At 37.0% G+C, this 15,995-nt stretch overlaps 1 protein-coding gene across 15 annotated transcripts in view; it reads right to left on the reverse strand.

Moving 5' to 3' along the window:
* Window positions 1–15,995, reverse strand: part of TRIP12 (thyroid hormone receptor interactor 12) — a 175,345-nt gene that overhangs the window by 48,327 nt on the left and 111,023 nt on the right. For all 15 annotated transcript variants that reach the window (XM_037849872.1, XM_037849868.1, XM_037849866.1 and 12 more), the window contains 4 exons: window positions 4,265–4,413; window positions 1,169–1,204; window positions 987–1,082; window positions 64–156 (listed from right to left, as the gene is read on the reverse strand). In XM_037849872.1, coding sequence (XP_037705800.1) covers window positions 64–156; window positions 987–1,082; window positions 1,169–1,204; window positions 4,265–4,413 — 374 coding nt within the window. The remainder of the gene's footprint in view (window positions 1–63; window positions 157–986; window positions 1,083–1,168; window positions 1,205–4,264; window positions 4,414–15,995) is intronic.

Raw genomic sequence — 15,995 nt, forward strand, 5'->3', positions numbered from 1 at the left:
AGTACAAATGTGGGTCTAAAAATCAACCTTAATGAAAGAGAGTCCTTCAGTAACAACACTTACCGCCTGTAGAATGGCTTTACTGTGTCTACGAGATAACATCTCCAATGCAGTCAAGGCCTGCTCTGCCACATCAATACACTGAATAACTTGCAGCTGGGAACATATAAACAGGTAAGAAAAGGTTATCCTTCAAGTTCTTTTCTAGTAGCTTACCTTCTACAAGAACACATTTCCAAATTCCATCAATCTATATCGCTTCTAACATGAAGCCCGCCACAGGAAACCAATAATTTGCATAATAGATACAATGTACAGTAACTACTTTGCAGTCTTAAGATAATGAAAAATGTTTTACATAAAGAATAAACTGAACCTAATCACATAACTTTAAATCTCTGCATTTAAAAGATATTGTTTAACATAAATTTTGAAAAATCAGATTTTACACTTCATATCATAGTCCAAGTTTATCAGAAAAAGGCCCTTAATATGACAACCCAAAAATAAAACCTAAAACAAACCAAATGAATAAATTCCCTCTTTCCACTAACTCATTTTATGATTTTGAGCACGGCACTTTTTCTTTTTGGACTTCTCAGCTGTAAAATGAGGTTATAAATAGCTATCAAGCTCACGGGGATATTTTCTAGAATTAATGAGATTATTTTCAGGCAAATGCTTTAAGTTCTTCTCTGAAAGATGCTGTATCAATGTGGTAATTACTATCATTAAACATTATAAACATGGGTTTTTATAAATGACTTACTAGCTTCAACATTAAGCTAATGGCCTCCTGAACATAAAAGATTTTATCTGGAGTTTTGGCTAGAAAAATATAATTTAGTTATATAATAGATACTAAAAAATGTCCTTTAAGATGGTCTTACAATTTGATGTTTTAACTTCAGAATTTAGAATTCAGGGGTTCTAAACTTGATTCCCCTATGCCTGCTTTTGAGGAAGCTGGGCAAAAGTAGGATTACCTTTTCTAAGAAGACAGGAATAGCATCTACCACAACAGCCGACGACCTAGGAAGTGCTTCCATCATGTATGTTAAGGCTCGACAAGCATGGTTCATCTAGAAAATAAGAAGGTATTTTATTCAATGAAAAAAACTCAAAGCTTAAATTTGGAGTGCTTTAAAAAAATACAGTATATACTTACAATATCAAAATTATGCTCCATCTGCAGTAATGTTATCTATGAAAAAAGATTACAACGAAGGATTAGAAGCTACATTCTTAAGAAACAAACATTAGAAGCATGACTTTCTTTTCTACTTCAACTGAAATGAAAAGTATTGGCCAAAACTTTTACCATACTAAAAACAGCATCAAAATAAAACTTAGCATGCATACACAAGAAGGATTATAATTTCGCAATAGCATTACTCGCACATTGCAGCTCTGCCTTAGGAATTTGCTAAATAATCATCATATCTCATGATCCAGGTCAAAAACAAAGCTTTCCAGTTGCTTACAATTAATCCTTTAAGCAGCTCTAATCCTTCCTAAGAAGCCCATTACATGTCACCAAGGACCTATTAGGAATCAATAAATACTTGATGCCTAAGTGAACAGAACCAACAATGCCCTGATATATGTTGAATTAAATGTCAGCACAAATTCAGGACCACAGCTTAAACTCTTGGTAAGAACCCTATCTAAAAACTGAGATAAGCACCTTTTAACCCAGCTATAATATACCAGCATGTAGTATAGTTTTTAAACACTAGATTGATATTAAGAACTAATTTTGAACTAACAAAAACCAAATTAATGTAATTATTCTACATATGTATGCACAGAATCCAAACATCAGATTTTTTTTTTTTTTTTTTTTTTAGCTTTTCTTGCCTAAAAAAGACTTGAAGGAGATTTTAGCCATGTCTTTCAAACAAGGGAATGGAAAACTTCTATCTTCCTCAATCAGCCAAGCATTATCAAAGAAAGATCCTTGTTGGGGAAGAAGAGTCATCCGCTGTCTTCTAGTCCAATGGAAAAGTTTAAATGCACAGAATTTAAGCTGTTAAGTATCCTTCAATTAAACGGATACCTACAATAACAGTTCATAATATTCAATAGTTATTAACAGATAAGTCTGGACAGCTCATTAGCAATAGCCATTATTAATAGCCTGAGCTAATTTGGACAGGTCAATTAAGTACTTAAATCTAATACACAGCCAGCAAATTAATTAAACTGGAGTGTCAACATTTCTTCCTACATCTGATAGCTTCTTTCTTCACTAGTAAAAACTGCCTTTTAACAATAGATTGTATAAGGTAAGCCAACATCCTAGCTATTTATTTTTTTAATGAAACAAAAAAAGTTTAATTCAAAGTTACTGACCTCAGCTACCAAACAAATCAGCAATCTGAGAATGGGTATTAACACAGGTACAATCTAAACTTAAAAAGGCTTGTATCGCTACCATGAAATACTCAGAAAGCAACATGCAAAACTTTTCTCAAGCGTAACCGAAAAAATTCAGGAAATTGCTTTCATTATTGGAGGTCTGGGTGGCAGAAGGTGAGTAACTGGTCTATACTTTATAGACCTTCCAAAGCTGAGCAATCCAACAAAAGTAAGAATAGGTAGAAAAAAGAATAAAGACTATGTCAACCTTGTGTTCGACAGATCTTCTCTCAGCTCTCTCCTCAAAACTCAGATCTCTCCATAATTTGATATTATAAGTCAAATGTGACACTCTGATACCAACCATAATTTCATTTCTTATCAACTTTACTGGCTATGTACAAAACACTTACATTGCATTTATTATTAACTTCCATCACTAAAATACTGCTGTGAATATAATCATGATGCTTATGTTATTCTCTGATTAGTAACAGATTCAGACAAAGTTTATTCTTAAATTCTAGCCAATTTCTTTAATTTTGGACTAAGAAAATTAGTCCAATTTGCTATTTGAATGTTGTATTTAAATACTGGCAAAGTGCCTACATTTGCTAATGTCAATTTCTCCGACCATTATTTTCATATTAAAAAGCTTAAACAATTAAGCTATCAATAAGTTGCAAATATCAACTCACAACTGGGTTGAAAAATCATTAGAAAGAATTTCTAATTTTGTGTGTATGTGTGTGGGTTTTTGTGTCTTTTTTTGGCTTAACATAAAACCTTTCAAGCTGAAGGATCCATGTGGCATTCTGGCTTGATTATTCCACCTGGCAAACAATTATCAAACACGAAACCTTTTTTGCCCACAAAAACAGTAGTAAAATAGTAGAAGTAAGCTTCTACTATTGCCCCTCTGTAACACCTGGTTAAAAGAGAAAGCATGTTGTCATAGTAAAGAGTCATGGTATTGCTTATGGGGCTAACAACTAAAAATTTCAAACCTGTCATTTAAGTAACGAACATGGGGTGACTATTCACTAAGAAATGGTCTGACACCCAGGGGAGTGAATCTCCCTGGCAACGTGGAATATGACTCCCGGGGAGGAATGTAGACCTGGCATCGTGGGATGGAGAACATCTTCTTGACCAAAAGGGGGAAGTGAAAGGAAATGAAACAAGCTTCAGTGGCAGAGAGATTCCAAAAGAGCTGAGAGGTCACTCTGGTGGGCACTCTTATGCACAATTTAGACAACCCTTTTTAGGTTCTAATGAATTGGAATAGCTAGCAGTAAATACCTGAAACTATGAAACTACAACCCAGAACCCATGAATCTTGAAGATGACTGTATAAAAATGTAGCTTATGAGGGGTGACAATGGGATTGGGAAAGCCATAAGGACCACACTCCACTTTGTCTAGTTTATGGATGGATGAGTAGAAAAATAGGGGAAGGAAACAAACAAACAAACAGACAAAGGTACCCAGTGTTCTTTTTTACTTCAATTGCTCTTTTTCACTTTAATTATTATTCTTGTTATTTTTGTGTGTGTGCTAATGAAGGTGTCAGGGATTGATTTAGGTGACGAATGTACAACTATGTAATGGTACTGTGAACAATCAAATGTACGATTTGTTTTGTATGACTGCATGGTATGTGAATATATCTCAATAAAATGAAGATTAAAAAAAAAAAAAGAAATGGTCTGGAAATTTTACCAACTCATCATCAGCAATCACTCACAGTATCTGTAAATATGAAATGAAAACACCCATCCATAATTCTATCCATAGTTCTACTGTGTCTTCAAATTCATAATTAAAACTACCCTGAATTCATTAAAAAACGGCAGCACTGAGAGGATAACTGAAAGACAGAGGGAGGAAACTGTATGCTTACCAAAGCTGGAACAACACTCTTGACAGGAAACCCTCCCAGTGTCTCCTCATTTCCCATAACCAATAACTGACACATTTCAATAACTGCCTGAAGTTGCTGGCTTTCATCAGTAGCCTGGAGTCCTTGCAGAAGCTGCTGGGCCTTAGAACCTTTAGAGGAAAACAAATCATTACTTACAACCATTTTAAAAAATTATTACTTAATATAAGGTGGGACTCTAGATGGTAACTGCCTGCTTACCTTGTTTAGAGCCTAACTAAAAGCTAGGGTCAAAAGACAGCTGACATATTCAAAGCAGAATTAAATTTGTTAGATCTACCCTGTTTTAAAATTATCAGTTATTTATATAATTTTGTCCTTTTAAATGAGAAGGTGTTTAGTTTTTAATAGCAGAAACAAACAAAAAACATCCTCAAGACTAATATGAACTGTTGGCCTCAACATACATGCTTTTCAAGAAATAATACAGAGTGAGCAAAAGCTTCCTGCAATAGTTATCTGCTAAACATTGATTTCCAGACGTCAAAGGAAATTTTATGTACTTCTCTAAATATTTGCATCAGAACAAATGGAACCCAAGTAATAGGGAAATGGCAAGGAAATAAAGACAGAGCAATTCATCTAACAAAAAAGAGTGAAAAGAATGAAGATTTTGTAAAAATAGCAAAATGATCAGGCTTTATACCTCCTCTCATTTCATGTGCAGATGCTGTTATCGGAGTACTTCTTTCAAAGCTCAATTCCATTGCCCAGAGAATTGAAAAATATTAAAGAGTCAACCACTGTAGGAAAATAAGCTGTCATTCGGCTGTAGACAACACTCAAAAATAAAGTCCACAAATGTGTTTCAATTGTTTATGGACATCTTACTTGAAACCATTCAATTAGTGCTCACCAAACTTACATACTGTGTTACCTTCTCAACCTTTCTCGTCTTAAACTTTGAATTTTCAGGTTATTCTTTGAGCATTGCACTTTCCACCTCCCATATAAGTACATATTAAAATGTACAGAAACGAGACTTATGCTTGGAAACTGTCAATATATGTGGAATTCACACCAAGACTAAAGATTTTTGTTTCAATTAAGCTTTTCTGATTTTTCTGGGGGCAAAACCTCTCAATGGGGTACATGGCTTTCATTTGTTTTCTCTGTTATTGATGACTATGGCTAATGTATTCCGTAACTATTGCTACCTATCTACTCTTAGCATAATTAAGACTCCACCCAAAAATACATTACAAGAAAATAAAGTTCAAAGGGATACCTTCTTTAAGTTTTCAAACAAAATTATATCAGCCCCAGTTAGAACAATTTATAGCTTTCATGTTTATTCAAATAACGTGGAAACACAAAATGAAGGAAATGTAAGTGGTGAAAACAAAGGAATCCTTGATTGCTTCTAACTTTGCGTTTAAGGAATAAAATAGTTCATCTGTAGTATGTCTTTCACAGCAGGCAAAAGGTGGAAACAATTCAAAAAGTTCAGAGATTTGGCAAAAGAGATAGAGGCTATAAAGAAAACACTGGGCATACATACGGCAGAAATCAAAAGTCCAAAAAAACAACTAGTAGAATCTATGGAAATGAAAGGCACAACACAAGAGATGAAAGACACAATGGAAACATACAACAGCAGATCTCAAGAGGCAGAAGAAAACACTCAGGAACTGGAGAACAAAACACCTGAAAGCCTACATGCAAAGGAGCAGATGGAGAAAAGAATGAAAAAATATGAGCAATGTCTCCAGGAACTTAAGGATGAAACAAAGTACAAAAATGTATATATCACTGGTGTCCCAGAAGGAGAAGAGAAGGGAAAAGGGGCAGAAGCAATAACAGAGGAAATAATTAATGAAAATTTCCCATCTCTTATGAAAGACATAAAATCACAGATCCAGGAAGCGCAGCGTACTCCAAACAGAATAGATCTGAATAGGCCTACACCAAGACACTTAATAATCAGATTATCAAATGTCAAAGACAAAGAATCCTGAAAGCAGCAAGAGAAAAGCGATCCATCACATACAAAGGAAGCTTAATAAGACTATGTGCGGATCTCTCAGCAGAAACCATGGAGGCAAGAAGGAAGTGGTGTGATATATTTAAGATACTTAGAGAGAAAAACCGCCAACCAAGAATCCTATATCCAGCAAAGCAGTCCTTCAAATATGAGGGAGGGCTCAAAATATTTTCTGACAAACAGACAATGAGAGACTTTGTGAACAAGACACCTGCCCTACAGGAAATACTAAAGGAGCACTACACAGTGACAGGAGAAGACAGGAGTGCGTGGTTTGGAACACAATTTTGGGAGATGGTAGCACAGCAATGCAAGTACACTGAACAAAGATAACTATGAATATGGTTGAGAGAAGAAGGTTGGGAGCATATGAGATACCAGAAGAAAGGAGGAAAGATAAAGACTGGGACTGTGTAACTTGGTGAAATCTAGAGTGTTCAACAATTGTGATAAAATGTACAAGTATGTTCTTTTATGAGGGAGAACAAGCAAATGCCAACCTCGCAAGGTGTTAAAAATGGGGAGGCATGGGGGAGGGAGGCATTGGGGGAGGGATGCAAGCAACGTAAACTAGAGACTGTAACTAACAGAATCATTGCATTATCTTCCTTTAATGTAACAAAGGCAATATACCAAGGTAAATGCAGATAAGAGGGGGGGATAGGGGAGGCATGTTAGACACTTGACATTGGTGGTGTTATCTGACTCTTTAGTCTACTCTGATTTAAGGTTATTTTTCCTTTTCCTGCTTCCTAACTGTCATTTTTCTTTATTTATTTTCCCCTTTCTTTTGCCTCTCTACCTTCTTTGACTTTCCCTCCTGCCTTGTGGAAGAAATGTAGACGCCCTTATATAGATAGTGGTGAAGGAGGGGAACACATAAATATATGCCCATACAGAGAACCATGGATTATTTACTTAGGATAGAATGTATGGTGTGTGAACAAAACCATATTAAAAAAAAAAAAAATGGCTGATGACAAAACCTCAAGGGCAATATACTGAGTGAAATAAGCCAGACACATAAGGACAAATATTGCAGGGTCTCACTGATAGGAACTAATTATAATATGTAAACTCATAGACATGAAATATAAGGTACCAAGATATAGGATGAGGCTTAAGAATGGGGAGTGGTTGCTTAGTATGAGCAGAATGTTTAACTAGGATGGACTTAAATGTTTGGAAATGAACAGAGGTGTTGGTAGCAAGATGTGAGAATAACTTAACAGTGACGAATGGTGCGTGACTGAGGTGGAAAAGGGAAGCTCAGAGTCATATATGTCACCAGAAGGAAAGCTGGAGATCAAAAGATGGGAATGTATAAAACTGAATCCTATAGTGGGCAATATCCATGATTAACTGTACAAATATTAGAAATCTCTTCCATGAACCAGAACAAATGTATGACATTACAATTAGAAGTTAATAATAGAGGAGCATATAGGGAAGAAATATATACCTATTGCAAACTATATACTACAGTTAGTATTTCAACATTTTTTCATAAACAGTAACAAATGTAGTATACAAACACTGTGAGCTAACAATTGAGGGGGGTTGGTTAGGGATATGGGAGGATTTGAGGTTCCTTTTCTTTTTTCATCTTTCACTTTATTTCTTTTCTGGAGTAATGAGAAGGTTCTAAAAATTGAACAAAAATTAAGTGTGGTGATGGATGCACAGCTGTACAAGGGTACCAGGGGCAACTGACTGTACACTTTGGCTCTTTGGATAATTGTATGGTATCTGAAAAATCCCAATAAAAATTAAAAAGGAAAAAAAAAAGAATGTATTAAAAAGAAGTCAGAGGGGGAAGATCTAAGATGGCGGCATAGAGAGAAGTGGAAGCTAGTTAGTCCCCCTGGAACAATTAATAAACAACCAGGAACAACTAGTAAATAATACGGAATAACTGCAGGGGGACAAACGTGACTGTCCACTCATCAACATACAGTAACCTGAAATGGGAGGAATGCCTGAGATCGCAGCATAAAATCTGTAACTAAAAACTGCAGATTCAAGCCAGAGTCCCCTCCCCCCACAGCCCAAGCTGCAAAGTCTCCTGGTTCTAGAGAGAAACTCTCTCCCACAAGTGAATATAGCTCAGCAGAGATCCAACTGGGGTTTTAATTAACAAGCGTGGACTGCTTGCTATGAACTATGAATCCCCAACAAGCAAACAGAGGCTTTGGGTGATGACTGACCTTGGAGAGCTGGAGGGTGGCCACAGACTGGCCCTGAAGGGGGCTTTCTGTCCCTGTTTCGGCCCAGTGAAGAAAGTCTCAGCCATTTTCAGTTCCCAGCGCTCTGACCCAGACAAGGGGGGAGATAGCACAGGCAGTCTATTCAAATTCTACCTTTCCCTAGAGGGGTTATCTTCCCTAAGAGGAAAGGGGTGGGGCCCAGGTCTACTACCTGCCTTCCATTCAGAACCAGACCCCAGAGCCTAGGGGAAAACAGCCATGGGCCACACCTACTTACACCAGGCTGACAGGCACCACCTTCTAGGCAGAAAAGCACAGTGGTCTGAGGCATCACAGCGTGTACCAATTTTCTAAGACACACCCTCAGGGAAACCGGATACTGAGTATTTCTTCCTTCTGGGACCTGAGCTTGTTCTGGTCTGGGAAAACCTGACTCATGTAACCAAGGAAACCAGATGCCTAGACAACAGAAAACTACAACCTACACTAAGAAAAACGAAGTTATGGCCCAGTCAAAGGAACAAACTTACACTTCAACTGAGCTATGGGAACTGAAACAACTAATAATAAGTCAATTCAAAAAGTTTAGGGAAGATATGCAAAAGAGCTGAACCGTATAATGAAAACACTGGGCGTATGTAAGGTAGAAATTAAAAGTTCGAAAAACCATGTGGCAGAACCTATGGAAATGAAAGGCACAACACAAGAGATGAAAGACACAATGGAAACACAAAACAGCAGATCTCAAGAGGCAGAAGAAAACACTCAGGAACTGGAGAATAAGGCACCTGAAAGCCTACACACAAAAGAACAGATAGAGAAAAGAATGCAAAACTATGAGCAACATCTCCGGGAACTTTAAGAAAAAATGAAATGCAGGAATGTACGTGTCATTGGTGTCCCAGAAGAGAAGGGAAAAGAGGCAGAAGCAATAGTAGAGGAAATAATCAATTAAAATTTCCCATCTCTTATGAAAGACATAAAATTATGGATTCAAAAAGTGCAGCATACCCCAAACAGAATAGATATGAATAGGCTTATGCCAAGACACTTAATAATTAGATTATCAAATGTCAAAGATAAAGAGAGAATCCTGAAAGCAGCAAGAGAAAAGCAATCCATCACATACAATGGAAGCCTAAGAAGATTAAGTGCAGGTTTCTCAATAGAAATCATAGAGGCAAGAAGGAAGTGGTGTGATATATTTAAGATACTGAAAGAGAAAATCCACCAACCAAGAATCCTATATCCGGCAAAACTATCCTTCAAATATGAGGGAGAGCTTAAAATATTCTCTGACAAACATACAATGACCGAGTTTGTGAGTAAGATACCTGCTCTACAGGAAACACTAAAGGAAGCACTGCAGACACAAAAGAAAAGACAGGAGTGAGAGGTTTGGAAAACAATTTTGGGAGGTAGTAGCACAGCAACGTAAGTACACTGAACAAAGAGGACTGTGATGAATGATAAAGACTGGGACTATGTAACTCAGGGAAATCTAGGGTGCCCAATAATTGTAATAAAAGGTACAAATACATTTTTACGTGAGGTAGAACAAATGAATGTCAGCATTGCAAGGTGTTAAAAATAGGGTGGGATTGGGGGAAATACAATCAATGTAAACTAGAGACTATAATTTATGGAAACAATGTATTATGCTTCCTTTAATATAACAAAGGCAATATACCAAAGCTAAACGCATATGGGGGGGTGGGGAATAGGGGAAGAGCATGGGACTCCTGCTAATGGTTATGTTGTCTGGCTCTTTATTCTACTTTAGGTTAATGCTATCTTTCCTTTTGTTGCTTTCCAGCTGTCAAGTTTTATTTTTTTGTTTATTTTTTTCTCTCTCTGTCTCTTTTCCTTTTCTTTTGTCTCTCTGCCTTCTTGGTCTCTTCCTCCTTCTTTGTGGAAGAAATGGAAATGTCCTTATATAGATAGTGGCAATGGTGCTGAATACGTAAATATGTGACCATGTGTCAGGGATTGATTTAGGTGATGAATGTACAACTATGTAATGGTACTGTAAACAATCGAAAGTACGATTTGTTTTGTATGACTGCATGGTATGTGAATATATCTCGATAAAATGAAGATTAAAAAAAAAAAAAAAATACGTGACCAAGCAGGGAACCAATGATTGTTTACTTAGGACGGAATGTATAGTGTGTGAACAAAACCTTCTTAAAAGACATGGGTTGATGAAAGAACCCTGAAGGCACTACACTGAGTGAAATAAGACAGATGCATAAAGGCAAATATTGCAGGGTCTCACCGATATGAGCTAATTATAATATGTAAACTCATAGACATGAAATATAAGTTACCAGGATATAGAATGAGGCTAAAGAATGGGGAGTGGTTGCTTATTACGAGCAGAATGTTCAACTAAGGTGAACTTAAACGTTTGGAAATGGACAGGGGTGATGGTAAATGTTGTGAGAATAACTAACAGTGCTGAAAGGTGTGTGAAGATGGTGGAAAGGGTTTGCGCAGAGTCACGTATGTCACCAGAAGGAAAGGTGGAGGTTTGAAGATGGGAAGGTAGAAAACAGTGAATCTTGTGGTGGACAATGTCTGTGATTAACTATACAAATATTAGAAATCTCTCTCACGAACTAGAACAAATGTATGACACTATAACTATTAGTTAATAATAGAGAGGCATACAGGAAAAAAATATATACCTATTGAAAACTATATGCTACAGTTAGTATTTTAACATTCTTTCATCAACAGTAACAAATATACTATACCAAAACTATGGAGGGGGGTGTGGTTAGGGGTATAGGAGAATTTGAGTGTCCTTTTTTTGTGTCTTTATTTCTTTTCTGGAATAATGAAAATGTTCTAAATATTGAAAAAAAATTAATTGTGTTGATGGATGCACAGCTGGTACCATGGGCAACTGACTGTATGCTTTGGACTTTGGATAGAGTTGTATGGTATGTGAACAGTCTCGACTGAAAAAAAAAAAGAAGTCAGAGGGGAAGACGGTGGAATAGGGAACTCCAGGACTCAGTCCTTCTACCCAAAAAACAATTACAGATGAAGGAGCTATCTAAAACAGCTATTTTGAAATACCAAAGGCCAGAGTAACACTGTACAGCATCCAGGGAAGAGCAGGAGGGAGAGGCTGGTAAGTTACGGTAAGCACTACAAATTATATTCTCTGTGTGGAAGCTACTAGCACCCATGCCCAACTCACATCACTCTGCCAAGGAGTCCAGTTCCTGGCTAACAGCTGGTTAACAGAAAGGGACATAAAAATCCTCTTCAACAAGAACAGAGGTGTGCCTAACCCATCACTGATCGTGACTTTTGAGTACCCAATTTTGATAGCAAATGATCTTAAAAATGCTCAAGGAGATGAAATACAGAGAAAGAAAGAAAGGATATGAGGAAAACAATGAATGAACAATATGAGAGACTTAGTAAAGAGATAAAAATATTGAAAAGGAATCAAAAAGAACTGCTGGAGTTGAAGAACACAATAATTGAAATGAAAAATGCCCAGAAGGGATTCAAGAGCAGAATGGAGCAGGCAGAAGAAAGAATCAGTGAACCTGAAGACACAATGCTTGAAATGAGTCAGGCTGAGAAGCAGAAAGAAAAAAGAAACATTAAGAGTGAAAACAGCCTAAGACTGCTATGGAACAACATAAAGGGCACCAATATATGCATTACGGTAGTCCCAGAAGAATAAAGAAAGGGGCAGAAGGAAGACCGAAAGAAATAATGCGAGAACTTCTCAAACTTGGCAAAAGAAATGAATACACACATCAGAGAAGTTCAGAGAACACCAAACAAGATAAACAATACACTGAGTCATATACTGATTACACTGTCAAATGCAAAGGACAAGGAGAGAGTTCTGAAAGTCGAAAGAGAAAAGCAATGTGTTACACACAAGGGAGTCCCAATTAGACTGAGTGTCTCAATTAGATGGACTGATTTCTCATCAGAAACCATGGTAGCAAGAAGGCAGTGGGTTGAAATATTAAAAGCACTGGGGAAAACAAATGCCAGTCAAGAATTTTGTATCTGACAAGATTCTCTTTCAAAAATGAAGGGGAGGAGAACCACAGACGACGGCGGCATAAACAGGCGTGGAAGCTAGTTAGTCCCCTTGGAACAACTAATAAACAACCAAGAACAACTAGTAAATAATCTGGAATAACTGCTGGTGGATGACTGACTGTCCACACATCATACACCAGCCTGGATTGGGAGGAATGCCTGAGATTGCAGCATAAAATCTGTAAGTGAAAACTGTGCAGCTGAGCTGGGAGCCCCTCCTCCAAGGCAGCCAAAACTGCAAAACCTTGCTGTGATAGAGAGCAGCACTCTGAACAAGTGAATGTACCTCAGCCCAGTTCCAAATGAGGTTTTAATTAACAAACATGGACTGCTCAACATGAGCTACAAATCCCCAGCAAGCAGACAGAGGCTTTTAGTGACAACTGACCTTAAAGAGATGGAAGATTTCTCTGTCCCAGGAGGGGGAGACCAGAAGACCAGGTGCTATCTCTGGCTGATGGGTAAAACTGGGTAGGGTGAACTGGCCCTGAAAGGGGCTTTCTGTCCCTTTTCCTCTCTCTCTCTACCTGAGATGATCAGTGGAGAAAGCTTCAGCCATTTTCAGTTCACAGCGCTCTGGCCCAGACAAGGCTGGAGATAGCAGAGTCAGAGAGACAAAGAACTATTTAAATGCAGACGGTAACTCCCTAGAGGGTGTATCTTTCCTAAGAGGAAGAAGGTGGTGCCCAGCTCGACTACCCGGCTTACGATCAGAACCAAACCCCAGAGCCTGAGGGAAAACAGCCAAAACAGCTATATGACCACACCTCCTTAAACCAGTCAGGAGCTATAGGCTGACAGGGTGCCACCTGCTGGGCAGGTTAGGAAAAGCACAGTGGCATGAAACCTCACCGGGTGTGCAAATCACCTAAGACACACCCTTAGGGAAACCTGATACTGAGTGGTGATGGTGGTGAATGCATAAGTACGTGATTATACAGGGAACTATCGATTGTTTACTTAGAACAGAATGTATGGTGTTTGAACAAAACTGTCTTAAAAAAAAAAAAAAAAACAAAAATGGGTTGATGAAGAAACCTTGAGGGCACTATTTGGAATGAAATAAGTCAGACACATAAGGACAAATATGGTATGGTCTGAACTAATTACAATATGTAAACTCACAGACATGAAATATAAGTGACCAGGATATACAACAAGGCTAAAGAATGGGGAGCAGTTGTTTATTATGAGCAGAATGTTTAACTAGGTTGAACTTAAGTGTTTGGAAATGGATAGAGGTGATGGTAGCGTGTTACCATGAGAATAACTAACAGTGCTGAATAGTGTGTGAATGTGGTGGAAAGGGGAAGCTTAAAGAGACACATGTCACCAGAAGGAAAGTTGGAGGTTAAAAGATGGGAACGTATAAAACAGTAAATCTTGTGGTGGACAATGCCCGTGATTAACTGTACAGATATTAGAAATCTATTTCATGAACTAGAACAAATGTGTAACACCATTACTAGAAGTTAATAGTAGAGGGGTATATAGGGAAAAATATACCTACTGCAAACTACGTACTACAGTTAGTAGTATTTTAACATTCTTTCAACAGTAACAAATGTATTATACCAAGACTATTAGTCAATAATGGAGAGTTGGTGGTCAGGGGTATGGGAGTACATGAATTTTCTTTTTTTGTTTTTATTTCTTTTCTGGTGTAATGAAAATGTCCTACAAATTGAAAAAAAAAATTAATTGAGGTGATGGATGGACAGCTGTATGATGGTATGGTGGGCAACTGTGCACTTTGGATCTTTGGACGATTGTATGGTATGTGAACAATCTCATTAAATTAAATTTTTTAAAAAAAGGGGGAGATTAAGACATTCTCAGATAAACAAAATCTAAGGGAGTTCATTATCACTATACCTGCCTTACAAACACTGCTAAAGGGATTTCTTCAGACTGAAAGCAACATAAAGAAATAAAGACCTGTGGTAAAGGTAACCATTTGGGTAATTACAAATGCCAGTATTGATGTAGTGTATATAACTCTACTTCTTATTTCCTACAGGTGCTAAAATGCAAATACAGAAAAAGTAATGATTAATCTGAGTTTTCAGGCATACAATGGACAAAGATATAGGCTACAACAAGTACAGAAAAAAAGGTAGGGGTATAGAGGCGTATAGGAAAGGTGTATGTGAAAGCTACTGAAGTTGGTATCAAACCAAATATGACTATTATATGTTTAGGATGTTAAATTTTAACCCCATAGTAACCACAAGGAAAATATATGAAAAAATACATCCAGATAGATGTGAGAAGGCACTCAACATTGTAAAACAGGAAAAAAGTAAATAAATACAAAAATACGCATTAATGGAATTGAGGGACCAAAAAAAGGTATGACTTCTGAAGCAAAAATGGCAGAAGAAAGTCCTTTATTATCAGTAGTGAATTTAAATGTAAATGGATTGAATTCACCAGCCAAAAGGCAGAGGCTAGCAGAATGGATTAAAAAAAAAAAAATGACCCAACTATATACAGTCTGTCAAAGATTCACCTTAAGTAGGTTGAGGGTGATAGGATGAAATAAATATACCAAGCAAACAGTAAACAACAGAGAGCTAATGTGACTATACTAATCGATAAAATAGACTTTAAGTCGAAAACAGTTACTAGGAACAAAAATGGTCATTTTATACTGATAAAGGGGACAATTCAATAAGAAGATACAAAAATTATAAACATACCATATACCTAATAGTAGAGCCCCAAAATATATGAAGCAAATTCTGACAGATTTGAAGGGACAAATTGAGAATTCTACATTAATAATAGGAGACGTTGAACACACCATTCTCAATAATGGATTGAACATCGAGTCAGAAGATCAGTAAGGAAGTACAGGCCTTGAATGATACACTAAGCCAACCAGACCTAATGAAAACAGAATACACATTCTTCTCGGGAGCACGTGGATCATTCTCCAGGACAGACCATACGTTCGGTCACTAAACAATTCTGAATAAATTAAAAAATACTGAAATCATGTGATGTACATATTCTGACCATAACAGAATGAAGATAGAAATCCATAACAGAGGGCAAAATGGAAAATTCACAAAATATGTGGAAATTAAACATTGCAGTCTTAAACATTATAAGTGAAATTAGGAAATATCTTGAGGTGAATAACAATGAAAATAAAACATATCAAAATTTATGGGAGGCAGTGACGGCAGTGCTGAGAGGGAAATTTATAGCTCTAAATGCTTACATTAAAAAAAAGCTTCAAATGAGAGAGCTAATCTCAAAGCTGGAAAAACTAGAAAAAGAAGAGCAAACTAAACCCAAAGCAAGCAGAAGGAAGGAAATAACAAAGGTAAGAGCAGAGATAAATGAAATAGGAAGCAAAAAAAAAAAGGGGAGGGGGAGAAAAAAAACAATAGAATCAATAAAACCAAAA

Source organism: Choloepus didactylus, chromosome 9 (assembly GCF_015220235.1).
Source record: "Choloepus didactylus isolate mChoDid1 chromosome 9, mChoDid1.pri, whole genome shotgun sequence".
In the NCBI taxonomy this organism is placed as follows: Eukaryota; Metazoa; Chordata; class Mammalia; order Pilosa; family Megalonychidae; genus Choloepus; species Choloepus didactylus.